Source organism: Musa acuminata, chromosome BXJ2-4, assembly GCF_036884655.1.
Source record: "Musa acuminata AAA Group cultivar baxijiao chromosome BXJ2-4, Cavendish_Baxijiao_AAA, whole genome shotgun sequence".
In the NCBI taxonomy this organism is placed as follows: domain Eukaryota; kingdom Viridiplantae; phylum Streptophyta; class Magnoliopsida; order Zingiberales; family Musaceae; genus Musa; species Musa acuminata.
Genome location: NC_088341.1, coordinates 35319161 through 35334647, shown reverse-complemented (window position 1 = coordinate 35334647; position 15487 = coordinate 35319161). Strand labels below are relative to the sequence as shown.

Here is a 15487-nt window from a genome sequence, read left to right as displayed (position 1 = left end):
TAGGTATTCGACCTCATGGGCTGCTGCTTCCGCTTCCGCATCCATTCCATCCATACACGCACACACACGCGCACACACACACACACACACGAAGAAGATGACATCCTCTCTGAAGTAGTAAACCTTCCAAAATGGCCAACGACTCCCATCCACCAACTCCATGTTGTGTCATTCTCATACCACCACTAATTCAAGCCTGCCGTGCTATCACCAATTAGTACGATATTTGTCATCATTAATTACCTTTCAAATTTGTTGACTTTATTATTTTTACAAAGCCGTGGAAGACCCTTTCATACATACTCGGGTTCGTCTTTCCATTACTTAATCCTATCCCTAACAACCTATTAAAATATGAGTTAGTGACAAGCCAACGCATATATATATATATATATATATATATATATATATATATATATATATATATATATATATATATATATATATATATATATATATATATATATATATATGTGTGTGTGTGTGTATGTATGTGTATATATAATATTTGAAATAATTTTTTTTAGCAACATGTATTTAATAAAATCTATATATTTTTAAATGTTATTAAGAATTATGTCAGAGATATTTTTGATAAATGCTCCTCTTATACTTTAGTTATATTGAGATTTGAAGGATTCGAAAGGAATTTTAGAGAATATATCAATCTTTTGGATAACACACTTAAGAAGCCTTCTTATAATAGACTGATTACAGGGAATATTATGCGTTGCTCTCAAACTTAATTGTGATTGTAGTGTCATAGTACATCAAATCCAAAATTTGATAACAGTTGGTTCGACTTGGTTACTAGATGCTGAGATGTTATCCATATGGTGTTGAGATGTTAACCATGTGTTACCCACAAGGCATCGAGGTGTCGATTATATATATTATATATGAGGTACCAAGATGTTGGTTATGTGTTGACCACCTATTGATCATGTGTCAACCATGAGGCACTAAAGATATCGACAACATGTTAATCATGACCTTATACCCATATCAGTAGCCTCATATATTTCATATCGTCGATTACAACAAGGTCGAGTCAAGAGGTGATTCAAGTCTTATTGCTGACACCAAAATAAACCATACAAGTTGTTGAGAGATGTACACTTGGCCATTTCGGTAGTGCATCGTTGACATGTGAATTCGAACGTTTCAATTATACATTGTCAAAATATACATTAGGTCATTTTAGTTGCACATCATCGAAAACCATGTTCGACCGTTTTAGTCTCACATCAATGATTGTTTTAGTAGGAAGGGTTTCAACTTTATGCCATTGAGTGGGTGCATCACTTAAAACCTTAAAAACTTGATCTTATTCAAATGTGTGCACTACCTTTGCCTCAAACTTTGATGGGTATGTTATTTGAATGGTTCATCAACCCGACTAGATCTATTTGTTAACATCCCATAATAATAGCCTAATATTGTGTTCACATGACATTTTCTAATATGTACGTATGGTGATTCGTCGAACTATCAAGAATTTAGAAGGTCACTATGATTGCACTATTTCGCCTCCGTGTGATAGTGTGCTGTCACATGGCCTATCAGTTGGATAATTGAACGACAAGGTGATTACCTAATCGAGAGCTCTAGGGTCATTAGACCCTTATAAATAGTAAGTCCCTTTTATTTGTTTGCTTATGCTTTCAGAACAATTTAAACGACTCGGTGTATTCGACCTTTAGAGACTTTAAACTTTTCTAGCCCTAGCCTTAACTAAAAGTCCAAATGACTTCCTCTTCTGAGTTGAACTCCTCTTTTCACACATGCGTTCCAAATGGTTCATTCTATCATTGTCATCGATGTCAACAAGAGAAACTTCCCCTTCTAGTGAAGAGACCGAAGTGGTTGTATTGAGGGAGGTTACCCCATTAAGTGTGAGATCGTTCAATTTTAAATCTCGGATATCTACTTCTAATCTAGATCATATTAAAGAAGCTTTTTCTATTCTGATTGAGTTTGACTTGATTACTCTTCGGTTAGGTGATCGATCTTATGTATCGCATCATTACTTTTATACTTTGATTGATACCTTCGAGGCAATACTTAGATTTTCCCTCTATCATTTTTTTATTGAAGTCCTGAATAGTTAAAAATTCTCTCCCGCATATATGGTGCTAAATTCCTAATAATATCTTACTACTTTTGTTAAAGAACACCGAAGACTCGATATTTCCCCTCAGTTACATGCATGCTTTAATGTGTGTATTAAGGATTTGACCTATTTTCCCTTTACTTGTTTTAGGTACAAAGTTAAGAGACCTCCCTCCTCTAACAAAAGATGGAAAAATATTTTTTTTAAAAAAAAATTATGGAGGGGGTCGCCAGTCAACTTGACTTGGGCCACTCAAAAGTTTGAGAATGTTACCCTGAGATTGCATGGGTTGGAGAGAGCAACATCACTAATATGCTTCCACCCTAATTAAGTTCACCGTCATCTAGTAGATGAGGAAGCAATAGCTTGTGGATGGTGGTCTGAGTCCTACATCTCGGGGTCGGTACTTAGGATTAACTTTTGCTCCATCTTTTTTGCTTTTGTAGACTCAATCCTAATTTCATCTATTTACATATATGGACCTTCATGTGAATATATTCCAAGCTGGTGAGGGGCCACAACATGGGAGGAAAACATATTATTTGTTGCTCGATCACTTTAACCCACTGAGATGAAGCAATTGCTTAGGAGTAGAGATGAGACCAGCCACCCCTAAAGAGTCGAAAGGATGCTTCTATGCTACCAATGGCTAGTCGAGTGCTAGCCTTGTTTAACAAGTCTCGACTCAATAAGTGTCCTATAGGGTCATTACTACTGAGCCAGCATTGAAGGAAAGATGACACACCATCCTCTTCTCCAATCTTCTCGAACTATATGGACTTGGAAAGGTCACCACTACTAGCAAATACTATTAAAGGAGCAGACAACACCTTCCACTTCTCCACAGCCCAAGAGCTTGACCTCGATTAGTGCCTACACCATTCGTCCCATCGAGTGGTCAACCTTTTATTAGAAGATGGCAATTGCTTAGTTGGAGGGAGGGAAAGGGTTTTTCGATCTCAATTGGGCTACCTTGGTCACTAGCTAGGCTTGGAAGATCCTGATGGAAGTTGTGGAATTGAATCAAGAGTTCTCCTCCTCAAACTGGTTAAAGTGTTCTACATGAGGGCTATAGAAGATCTCATGGTCAATGTGCACAAGCATGCCATCGTGGCGAGTTCAGACCCTCCAACACTTAGTCAAATTTAGTTTGTTGTCAAGTACTAACTGTATTTTCTTATCTTGTAGAGTTATTATATGATGACTACTTTAGACGATCGAGTGCACGACTCCTCGTTCGTGACTACTTTTTCAATAAAATAACTTGACTCCAAGTTTAAAAGGATGATATGGAGCAGGAGTTGATAGCAGAGCAAAGGTGGATGGTGGAGCTATAGGATCGGTTGGACATCACAAAATAATCAACCATTGAGGCGAGGGCCGACCGACACCATTTTAGCGATATAATTCTAAAGACCTAAGCCGAGATCACTGACCTCCGTAGCAAGAATAGCATGCTTCAACACATCATTGAGGGACTAATGGAGTGGCTTCTAGTGGAAAAGGCTTATTGCTTGGAGTATGAGACCAAAAGAGGGTAGCCAAGTAAAGGCATCTTGAGGGTTCGAGAAAGGGCTCACCTGACTCTTTTTCAATTCTGGTGCTTTAAGTATGAGCTTATGATTTCTTGAATGCACTGTGACTACCCTAGCCTTATTTTCCTGGAGGCCTTAAATGACAAGCACCCCATTGATGATGATGTTATCTTCATCGGGTTCAACAAAATCGATGATCATAGTGAGTTGATTCCTCCTATGGAAGAAGGTGAAATCGAGCCTAGTGAGAAAGTTAAAAGCATATTAGCCGAGAATATTAGGGAGCCAACCCTACAGACTAAGGAGGCCTTTGCAACCCCTCTTGAAGTTGACCAGTAAATCAAGAATCCTGCTCTTATCGAAACTAATCTCGTCGTCGAGTTTGAGCCACTTCTTGTACAGTCTCTCGTTATTATACTCTCCTATTGATAGGGAATCTATTATTAGCTTGCATATAGTTGCTACATGACATCTAAGTCACACTCTAGTATTTGCCTATATGGATGAAGATTCAATGTAGGAAAACATAAGCCTTATTCTTATTTATTATGATAAGGAAGATAATCATAAGCTTTTTTCTTATCCATTATGATAAGAAAGACAATCACAAATAATGAAGATAATCATAAACATTATTTTTATCCTATATGATAAGGAGGGCAATTCTAAACTTCTTTCTCTTCCTTTATAACAAGGAATGACATCATAAGTTTCCTTTTCCTCTTTTAAGATATAAAAATATATTCTAAACAAGAAAACAGGAGAGGACTCTATCCTTTCTCAAACTACTCAAGTCCATATTTAGAGATATTTTGAATTACTAACTTGAGCGTTAGAGGGTCTGGATCGGAAAACCTCCCTCGACCTTAGTTTTCGTATAAGTGACACCTCGAGATAATAATACTTCTACCTCAAGAGTGTAATACTTTTATCTCAGGAGCTCAACACCTCCACCTCAAATCCACCTTGGATCCACCTTAGAGTCATCTCAAGATTTCGACACCTCCACTTTGGAGTCATCTCAGAACCGCTTCAGATCCACTTTGGAGCCACCTCGAAGACACTTCGGATAATCTTATAAACACGGATTCGAACCACATTGGGCTGACTAAGACATTAATAATATTTTCCCCTAACACCTACTAATAAAAAAATACCAAGGATGATGAAGTTGTGAAAATGCCAAGAACAAAAAAAGGTGACACTTTTTGTTCTATTCTTTTTTCCTTACTAAGGTGCTTTTTATATGTAAGGAACTTGATCCTAATGTAAGATCTTTTTCATTAATGAAAAAAATCTTTATAAAAGTATCTCATTTGTGTATATTTTTCTCAAATACTTTGAATTTGATTCCTGAATCCTCTCAAAGTGATATACAAGCCTCCTAAAATCTGAAGTCGATAAGTCCCTAGTTGGATTCCTTCCATAACAAAGTATGATATTTTCCAATTTAGTGTGATTTTTCTTGTGACGTGAGTGGAATCACTGATATTCTGTCTTGTGTATAACAAAGTCTCATGTTTTAACATATTAATGTCAAACCCTTAGGGTACAGAAATCTACCATGCTCGTTTGTAGGCTTAAGTTTCGGAGATGAGTCTTTGCTTTGACCTCACCAATCAGGTCCAAACTTGCTTGAAGCCCCACGTCTGATACATCTTTAGTGTATCTTTGGGTTCAAACTATCAGTAGGACAATCTTGGCTAGGACCATTATCTCGGTCCCATATACAAGGTTGAAAGTGGATTCTCTTGTTGATGCCTTCGGTATTTCAGTAGCCTCATAAGACACTCGGTAATACATCCACTCATGTGTCTTTGACTTCAACCACTTTTTCTTTAAACCTATAAGAATTATTTAGTTAATAACCTCAATCATACTATTTATTTGAGGATGAGCTACTGATATATGCATTGATGAGGATGAACATGCTCGAGTCTGCCATCATCTTTACTATCTCATTAATGGAGTCCTGAATCCCCACCTTTGTGGGTCGAAGATGTCTTCTACCTTTTCTTCCTCTTCATTTGGCTAATGATCGAATTGATCATTAATATCGTCATCGCCCTAGATCTTCGGCAAGCAAACTTTCTCCTCTTAACAGATCAAAGTTGCTACTATATGGGAGGCTATTCCTTTGGCAATGAATCCCTTAAGGTATCGTAATGCTTAACAAAATCCTTCGACTTCGACTCAGGCAGGAGCGCATTAGAATTAGAATATATTATGTTTGCATTTTGTATTTCGACCAACCCTATACTTTAAATCACTATATATATATATATATATATATATATATATATATATATATATATATATATATATATATATATATAGTATTTATTTTATTGAAGGCTTTATATCACTATTACACTAATCCTATTGCGTTGATATGATAGTATTTATTTTAAAGGTTTTGCATACATTCTTTCTGTCGAAGCAGACGTAAAGTCAAAGGGATCCCTAACTCCAACAAAAGTTGGAAAGGAAAATTTTCTTTCTTCGAATAGGGGAAAACCTTTCAGATTAGCCGAGGCCAACAATAATAAGAGCCAAGACTTTGCTCCCCCTTCGGGCCAATGGCGGTATTGGATGTGTCGCCAAAGGGGCAAATATTTGTTGCGTCAATTGTGGAGTTAGTATAGGATAATATAGTATGTGTAATGTAGACCAGTGTTTGGTTTTGTTAAGCTGTGAATTGATTAGTGGGGATCATCATCGAAAGGCATTAAAATTTGATACAATTTCTCTGAGAGATCTTGACAAGTAACGCTCATTCAAATACCAATCTATTATATTATATTATATTATATTTATCTAATACGTAAGTTATGTTCGGAAGTCAATCGAGATGACTTTTTAAATCTATTCCGAGGTGTAAGCGTTGAAAATTAGTGGGGGAGAGGAATTACCTCGTCTAAGTAAGAACATATGATTTACGAGTCAAAATCGTAGGCATTCAAGAGGTGTGGTCTCGAGCAACATAGCACGATATGTAAAGATACATATTTCCCGCTGAAAAGGCTGCCTGTCATTGTGAACCGTCGTGACCGCTGCCACATACATTGATGCTGAGGTTTGATTCCGAGGTATGCATGCAACTTTGAAAACCCTCGTGTGTACCAATCTGTGATCCACCTCATCAACGTTTATTTTGTCTTCTCTGGATCGATCATATCTCATCCCTTCCCTTCCCCCCCACATCAAACTCCAACGATGTCAGTGTCAGTTTTTCCTATCAAATGTTTCATCTTCCACATTTTTGCCGCCATCGTAAGAAATTTCCACCCTTGACGGGGACTGCCTTCACAAATGCCAAGCTAATACTTTTCTTCCTCGACAATTGCATGGTTCTTGCAATGCCATTTTTCCATATTGGAATCCATGTTGTCGTTAGAGTTCTATTCAACAGTGGTAGATAAAACAAAGAGGCTGAGGTCGGTCTCAATCCTCACTCTTTAGATCGCTGCCGAGGTCTCCATTTAATGTGCCATAGTGACCCGTGCCAAACTGCACGTACACTTGATGCTTCGTCTTGGCTTCGCACGAGAAGAGGGGCGGGGGGTGGGGAGCGGGTTGAGCACTTTGACGCCAAGGTCTCAAGTCAAAGTCAGAAAAATGTAGGGGTCAAAGTCAACTTCAGCCCCACAAGGTTGCGGACCGACACTTGTGTTCTCATGTTTGGTGTGGAACTTGGAAATAGCAGCACCAACATGTTTCGCCGAGCAATATAGGGAGGTGCATTGTAAAGGAATACGGAGGTCCCCAGTGAAGGAACTGTGGCAGCTTCTGTTCGATGGAGATGGATAGAGCAAATAGTTGTGTTGTTGCAGCGCATACAGGGTCGATGTGTTCTTTCCGAACCATCACCATCACCATCACCATCACAGTAGAGGATGAGGACAACTCCAACCTGCTTTAATATTACTGTTACTCTGTGCCATCATCATTCCTGCAAAATGTGTAAAGATTCATTGTTTCTTCATGATAATTAAAGCTCAGCGTAAGCAAAAGTTTGCAATCACATCCATAAATTTCCATTATAAATAATCTTGTTCGCAATAAGGTTCTGAAAAGCCAACTGCAACATAATGAGCTGACATGGAAACTTCGGGCATGCAACCCAATTGTCGAAGATCTTACAAAGCATCAATCAGATTGGGATTGGGTGACACAAAGTGAAGGTATTACATGTGGTCAACTAGAAGACGGAACGTATACAAAAAGCCTTGTAGCTTCCGAGTGTGTGTCTGAAGCATCATTGCATGTGCACGCAACTTGCAAAAAAAGCAGTCAATGTAGCTCACAGATTCTAATAAAAAGAACCATCTAAAACAATGACATGCTATGTAGAGTGAAATATTCTTTTCATGCTCACCATGGAACTGACTGATGGCGCAGGGAATTTAGAACTTAAAGACTCTTGAAATTTGACAAGTAAAATACTTGGAACATGGAATTCTGCTTCAAATTTTACCTATAAATTTAAGAAGAAGAGGACAGAGAAGCTCAGTAACGAAACAATTAATCAACACATATATTTGGAAACTGAGGAAAAGCATGAGGAGAAAGAAAAAAGGAGGCTATGGGAACATGTGATCTTTGAGGGGTTGTCTCTTAAGATATAGGAACCATTGCCTCTTCCTGAATGGTACTAGGCATTGATCAATAAGAAGCATAATCCTTTGCAGTCGATCTCTCTCTGTCTTTTATGTGTGTGTGTCTGACATTGAGAGAGAGAGAGAGTAGTAATGTGATTCCAATGCCCAACAACACAAGGTGCAGAATATGGAGCGTGCACCCCCTAAGAAGACATCCTAATGATATCAGCCACCAGAAAGCATGGACACTGCACTCCACCCATATGAGTGGCGTACACTACTGACTATAGTACGAGCTGAATCTGACCTCCATCTTCTGAACCTCGACGACGGAACTCATCTCTTCCCACCACCTTTGACTTAACAAAGGGCCACGAGAACAGTATACACTAATAATGTGAAGATGGTGGGGCAATGGAGAAAAAGATGCTTGGCCAATCATGTAACTGATACATTCTTCTCTTTCTCGCCCGACCGAGGTGCACGGCAGTCCCAAGTAATCCCATTAAGAAAGAGTGTTTGTGCCATTGCCTACGAAACAAACGAACAATCATATTATATAGCAGTATGAAGCTCTGGTCATGTCCATACCTTATCCATTGCATCATCTTGAATGAGCAGAGTTCACGTCGAGGTGTTCCAATCCTCAGATTAAATGCGAAGTTAACAACTAACAATCTCGATGCTGCGATCAGTCAGGTCCACGTAGTGCACAAAAGTCTTGTGGCCCAAAGGCGAAAAGGTTGTGGTATCACCCATTGCATGCGGCCTCCGTGCTCATCCGGACTAGCTTGAGGTCGACAGGCCATGTAGAACCGTGCCGTAATAGTATTGTTGGCTACTGCTGCTGAGCAATCCCATCAATTTCAGAAGGGATCGGAACTGCATATGTCAAAAGTTTTCACATGAATCAGTAGTGCCACCAGCAAAATCTTAGCAAAAGAGCAAACAAAAGCTGTGGTGGTGTAGACCTGCTCACATGTGAGAAGAAGGCCTCGAGAAAAGTAGGCTTGGCAGCATCGTGAATTGGATGGTCAAACAGATAACATATAAATAATGCACGAACTAACTTTAGATATACAACACCCATTTCCCATCTCATCTTTCCTTCCCCATTCAATCACCTTTGGAACCTGTGGAGTCACCAAGCGCATTATTCGTGGACGGCCACCAGAAGAAAAGAGGAAAGGCACTTCATTCGTTGGGCTCTTTTTATATATCCTCCCTACCCCCACTTTTGCCATCTTATACTAGTGGGGAATATTGGATTGGCCAACCTTCCACATACATGTGCCGATAGGGTCTTCCGAAGAGCATATTGTTGTATCAGTACAAACTAAGAGTCAGCGGCCACGGGTTTCCTGCATGTCAGTCAAGCAAAGCAACTTCAGTTGTCCGATCACTACAGTAGGTGGTGGCAATAATGAGATAGACAGTCAATGATCCTCACAAATTTATTCTGACATTAAAATACATGTATATGGACTCAAACAAGTATGAAAGATCTGCTGATGCATCCTAATTTTGTTACAGCCATTTAGTAATGCTCAGAATTTGCACTATCAACCAGTCATCCGAAATCAATTCTCAGTTTCACGGTCCACAAATGAAACAGAACAGAGCAAGAAATGGGAATTCGGATCCTTCTACAAGGTATAGAAATCCATATGCTCTCTCATAAGCATTGCATTTCTAGTTGTATAAGTGGAATGGCCCCGAAAGGTCCACTTTAAGTATAAAATGGGCAACTAAATACGGAAAACGGATCTCTTCATAAAGGAATGTGCACTTATGCCCCAATCAGCATGTTAAACTTACATGAATGCAAGAGAGAAACTGTATGCAGAGAATGATGCTGAATAATACAGATCCACGCATGATGATGACATGGATTTGGAAAATTCAGATCATAGTACAAGCTCATTTACTCTATGAATGACAAATGACAATGAAAGATCCAAAAACGCATCATAAGTCTCTCGATAAGCGTTGAAAACAAAACGTAGAAAAAGATGATGAGAGAGTTACAGCCAGTGATGTATAATCAGATTATGACAGGTATCGTACCATACACTTTGGTCAAATTATGCGGTGTTTCTTGTTCCTAACAATTATAATGCATAAGAAGAACTCAGTAGGAAACTTATATATAGTAGGTGTGTATTCACAGATTTTGGAGATCATTAAAGATCGATTTCCACAGTCACCCTGTTGGTCTTAATCAGGGATTAGTCTATAACACATGTCACTAAAGTTAAACTAATCATGGACATCCACCTCTTGAATGCCGTTTGGCCTAATTTACTTGATGGTCTAAAGCGCACCTTCAAGAATGTCATTATCTCTCTCCTCATTTGAAAAGAGTTTTATGGAACCCTAGAATCAAGTTATTAGAACCTGACCTAATTTGTTTGAAGGTATCAGCTAACTTAGTTGGTAAAGATTTTGATAGTATATTGTAAGATCCTAGACTTAAATCCCGCCTTCACCATTTACCCTTTATAAAAAAGAAAAAAAAAATCAAAATCACATCATTAGTTGTAAACAATAATCTCTAAGGCAGGCCTTTGAACTACTCTGTGCCAGTTAGTAATTTTTTTGGGGAGAAAACACAAATGTAATGATGTGATTATTGTCATGATGTAAACAATTCAAGATTGGGAACAGAAGTAATCTGGCCATAGTTTCTTGAATTGTTGTACCATTCGAATCGGTAAGATATAGACAATATATACTGATACACCAGAAAAAAATAATGGGTTCAGTACCCGAAATGATAAACCTAATTTACTAGTGGTTTAGATATCAAAATTAAGTATGTTACCTGGCCTTACCGTACGGTGCAACCCGCTTTGTGAAGCTTCCCAGCCCGAATAGTGCAAGCGCGAATATCAAGGCGTTGTTCCTTCAGAGGAATAGCGTCGAACAGCTTGGAGGCGATGTGCTGCGAGTTCCTAGCAACACCCCGACGATCCGTCATCTCGTTCGTTGGCACATCTAATTTGGATCCTTCCAAATCGAACCAGCCCATTCAAACAAGACGGCTTTCGCGGAATCGATCTAGACCATAAGGGCCTTCAAGAGGCTGGCCCAAGTCCCAGTTTGATCGATGATGGATTTCAGCAAACTTGCCTGTGCTATAGAGAAATGTCCAACCAGTCGCCTTCACCTGAGGGCGTTGGAGACGGAGCAGACGCTGATCAGCGATGGTGAGGAAGGCGCTGAGAGCAGGGGAGGAGCGACGACGGCGAGGCGGCACCAGACGAAAGGAGTCACCGAGTTCAGCGTCATGGGATCGATAATTGCGGGGGTCTATTGCAAATATCAACGATTGAGGACCACTACTCACACATATATATATATATATATATATATATATATATATATATATATATATATATATATATATATATATATATATATATATATATATATATATATATATAATTTTCATAAAGTCTTGTGCATTATATACTTGATGCCATCAACGCTAGCCTTTCACTAAAGTTATATGTTACCCATTTGAGCAAGCAATGTGCAAATCGACGTTTCTCCACTGAAATTACTGCAAGAATGCAAAGAGGGAAAGGAAGCAGCCAAGGGATATTAAAACGTTGCCAATTGTATCGAGTGCAGTCACCATTTTTCTCAGACAGATTAGCTAGCAATGTTCCTTCAATGTCGTAGACATCATTTGACACCATTGTTCTTTTTCGATATGGGAAAGTTTAGCCCCAAACTCTTATTGAATATCATCATGAAATAGTCCTGGCAAGTGACTAAAAGCTCGCCTCCTCTGTTGTCGGCCTCCTCAAGAAATAACGCAAGCTATTAGAGAGAACCTGCAGAGACATATTAGCATTAATGCAGCTTTTAAGATCCTAAGCAACATCCGAGGACATAAACAAGCAAGAAAAATGATATAGAAAACATGATTAGAAACTAATTGAAGCTTAACCATAGAGTAGTCACTCATCGACAAAAAGGCAAGTCATGAACATATCGATGCCATCAAAAGATAAAACTGTACCTGTTGCAAACTCATGCCGATCGGTTTATTCCTATAGCTGACATGGAACTTTGCTTTAGCCAACAGTCCCTGGAAGCAGCAGGAGTTCAATTTGAAACAAATGTATATGTATATATATATATATAAAGCATGACCACATGAATGGATTATACCTCAGTGTCAAACTCTCCAGATTGGACAGTGATATTTATGTCTGTGATGATCTTAACAAGATCAACCAACAACCCTGGACGGTCTGCTGTCTCCACCACAAGTAAGCTAGAGACAAGTTCACAAAATGGGTCAGTAGTGCAATTGTTTACTTCATAGTTGTCACAACATTTACTGATAGTGCATGTCTACATGAACATTGTTTCCTCCATGGAACTCCAACATTTCTTGAGTGAGTTTGCACATAGCTAGTATAGTAGTATATAGTCTAGACATAGGTAGACTAATATTACAAAAAAAGGGTGAGACTGTTCCAACATGTTTTAGATCATTTCTGATAATTTTGTTACAAAATGTCTGATCACATGGTTCAATAACTGCACACTCAAGTCTCGGAAGAAACCACATACCTTCTGTTAGGTCCATCACCATAAATATTGATACGTGTTGCAATATCCACATCAACCTGGAATGTAGAAATGAAAGAGGAAGTATAGATGATGAAATAACCAACAAACAATTGCAACCTTATTTTCTTTGCTTTTGACATATATATCATCCACAACATACATCTAGATAAATCATCTTTCACTTCTTTATGAAGCAACTAAAAATGATAAACCATAGTTCTTAGTTGATTGAGACGGACAGAAAATGTATGCATGTGTTGGGCATAAGATTTGGTATTACTCAGATTGAAAGAAGGTAGTTAAGTCACTATATACATAATTGCCTAAGCAACTTAAAGTGCATATAAAATTGCAGACAAACATTAATCAGAATATTTCCTGTTCGTAAAGAGAGAATTTTTTTAAGATTGTCATGATGTAAAAAAATCAAACATGAAATGGTCAGAACCTTGGTTCTTGAGAAACAATAAGCAATGTTAAAGGAAAGAAATTCATATTCCCTGGTTCATATATATGAAATTCCACTTCTGCATAAAGTACTTGAGGCATTCTTGATGTTTCAAATGTTATATAAACCCTTCAAAGATGTAAAATGACACACTTAAGTACCTTCTGCTCGGGTGGCTCCACTCCAAAAGTTGCTCCCATAGCCAATTGGCTGCTAGACTCCTGCCAGTGATTCGAAGAATCAACAACAGCAGCATACAGTATAGCAACACAGTTTACAGTTATACTATAACAGTATATTAAATTACAAAGTTCTTTTCATTATATTTCACAAACTATATCATGGCAGGAAAAAAATCTGTAAAATTCTATATAGGATAATTAGAATTACCGGGTGATATTGGAGCATGTTGTTGATAATTGTCAATCGTATTGTTTCTAGCAATTCTGGGTCATCAATTTTACGACCGGTGTACCTATAAAGTATTCCATTAACTGCAATAAGCAATTACTGTTGTACCAAAGCTAATGCCATAGGCAAATCTATATCAATCATCGATATGTGGGAACAACAGTTGAGCTTTATACATAAAGCTGCAGCAGTGAAGAAAACTCTTCGAATTTGATAATAGCAGAAAATTCTTCTAATAAGGAATATCCGTCACTCCTTCCAAAACCTTTACGTAATAAGATAAGAGAGACTCACCTGTTAGTTATTGCAAATCTGTTGTGCTTTCCAGAAGAATCCAAGTATACATTGGCCTTGACAACATGTAGACCTAAGTTCTTGAGGGAATTCATCTTCCAAGTACAAAAAAATACAAACTCGTCAGAAGACTCAGAAAGCAACTATAATTTAGGACAGTCCCCACCCCATCATACACAAACACACAACAACAGAAAAAAGACTTGAATCTAGCACTGCCACATACAGTGTCAAGAAGAGTTCCAAGGCGATCACCAAAGGTTATCTCAACAATAGTTGCATCTGGATCTGAGTCCTGATCTATTATAACTTTGGGAGTCGGAATTCTATTGGTCTCACTGGAACATCCATCCTGTTGCAGCAAAGTTCAAGACGATTAAGGATGCATTTCCAAAAAAAATGCATTGAACGGGTCATTCAATACCTCAACATCAGTTGGGTATGCAGCTCTAGGTGTGCGTACGGCTACATAAGATGGTAATCTGACAATATCCCACAGTTAAAGATCAGCGGAAATAATCACACATGTAAAGAACAACTTTTCGATTCAGAAGTTTAGCCATTTCCCATATGTGGCATTTCTTGCATTGTCTCTATTCGTGTACTCCAAACCAATAATTAGGGCTTCTCGATTATCATGAAATATAGAACAATAGGCCATCATTAATATTATATGTGTCTCAAAGTTCTTGATCCACACAGACTTCCCAGATCAACCCACTGTTACGATGTGCTGTGCGTCTTTACTTTAGGAGGTGAAAGCAAACACCCGCACATCTAATATACAATGAGATACACCTTAGCCTCTATCTTTACACTAGATGGAAAAGCATCCAGAACAAAAAGATCAATCTTGCATCAGAATGTGATCAGGCATGGAGAAAGGGGGGAGAATAGAGAGAGAAAGATTAAAGTAAAGAATCATAGCAAACAGCTCAATATCCCATCACATGACCAGAAATGATCCCCGGATCAGAAACAATAGAACCAATCAATCTAATCATCGAACTACCAGGGAAAATGAAGCATAATAACCTGGTTTTTGAGGAGGTGGCGACCCCAGATCGGAAGCGACCGAGCGAGTAGCACCAAAGAGACGGCAAGCCGAGCCCTCCCAGCTTCACACCGGGACTCGATCGGAGGCTCCCAGAAGCCATTGCAAGAACCGCCATTCTTCTCCTTAGCAGAACAGGAAGAGGAAGAGGAGCAAAAGAATCCTAGTTTTGCCAGCGTGATCTCCTTTCCTCGTCTTTAATTAGGGCAGCTGAGGATGGCGACAGCGCCATTTGGGAGAGGAGAGGAGCCGCGACTCGCTCTTAACATCCATACAAATGTCCCCTCTCTCTCTCTCTCTCTCTCTCTCTCTCAGCCACAGCAGCTCTCCCGTCGCAACTACTCGAGTTCGACTCTCCGTGAGACCGAGAAGCGATGTGGCAGATGCAGGAGAGAAGAAAGATTGGATTACCCACAAAACCCTCCCCAACAACATCAATGT

At 38.8% G+C, this 15487-nt stretch overlaps 1 protein-coding gene and 1 long non-coding RNA gene across 6 annotated transcripts; both read right to left on the bottom strand.

Annotated features, from left to right (window-relative positions):
• Positions 1-6953: 6953 nt before the first annotated feature.
• On the bottom strand, positions 6954-11582 carry LOC135610526 (uncharacterized). Of its 5 annotated transcripts, none has more exons than XR_010486159.1 (4): positions 11074-11582; positions 9221-9610; positions 8557-9131; positions 6954-7600 (listed from the first exon to the last, which is right to left on the bottom strand). It is a non-coding gene; the product is annotated as an uncharacterized LOC135610526 (long non-coding RNA). The 5 variants fall into 5 exon arrangements; XR_010486158.1 differs by lacking the exon at positions 6954-7600 and adding an exon at positions 8160-8452; XR_010486157.1 differs by lacking the exon at positions 6954-7600 and having other exon boundaries at positions 8160-8780; positions 8841-9131.
• A 251-nt stretch (positions 11583-11833) lies between these two features.
• On the bottom strand, positions 11834-15487 carry LOC103981957 (ACT domain-containing protein DS12, chloroplastic). The gene is made up of 10 exons (XM_009398738.3): positions 15028-15487; positions 14417-14474; positions 14219-14344; positions 13993-14087; positions 13678-13762; positions 13449-13508; positions 12840-12895; positions 12432-12537; positions 12280-12348; positions 11834-12091 (listed from the first exon to the last, which is right to left on the bottom strand). The coding sequence occupies exons 1-10, from the start codon at positions 15162-15164 to the stop codon at positions 12029-12031; spliced, it is 855 nt and encodes a 284-aa protein (XP_009397013.2). The 5' UTR covers positions 15165-15487; the 3' UTR covers positions 11834-12028.

Bases quoted from the DNA above. Each gene is read 5' to 3' on its own strand.
- LOC103981957 (XM_009398738.3), bottom strand. From the start codon at position 15,164: ATGGCGGTTCTTGCAATGGCTTCTGGGAGCCTCCGATCGAGTCCCGGT. The intron at 14,475-15,027 runs GTTATTATGCTT...GGATATTGTCAG, and splicing joins GCCACCTCCTCAAAAACCAG to ATTACCATCTTATGTAGCCG. The intron at 12,092-12,279 runs GTACAGTTTTAT...ATGTCTCTGCAG, and splicing joins TCGGCATGAGTTTGCAACAG to GTTCTCTCTAATAGCTTGCG.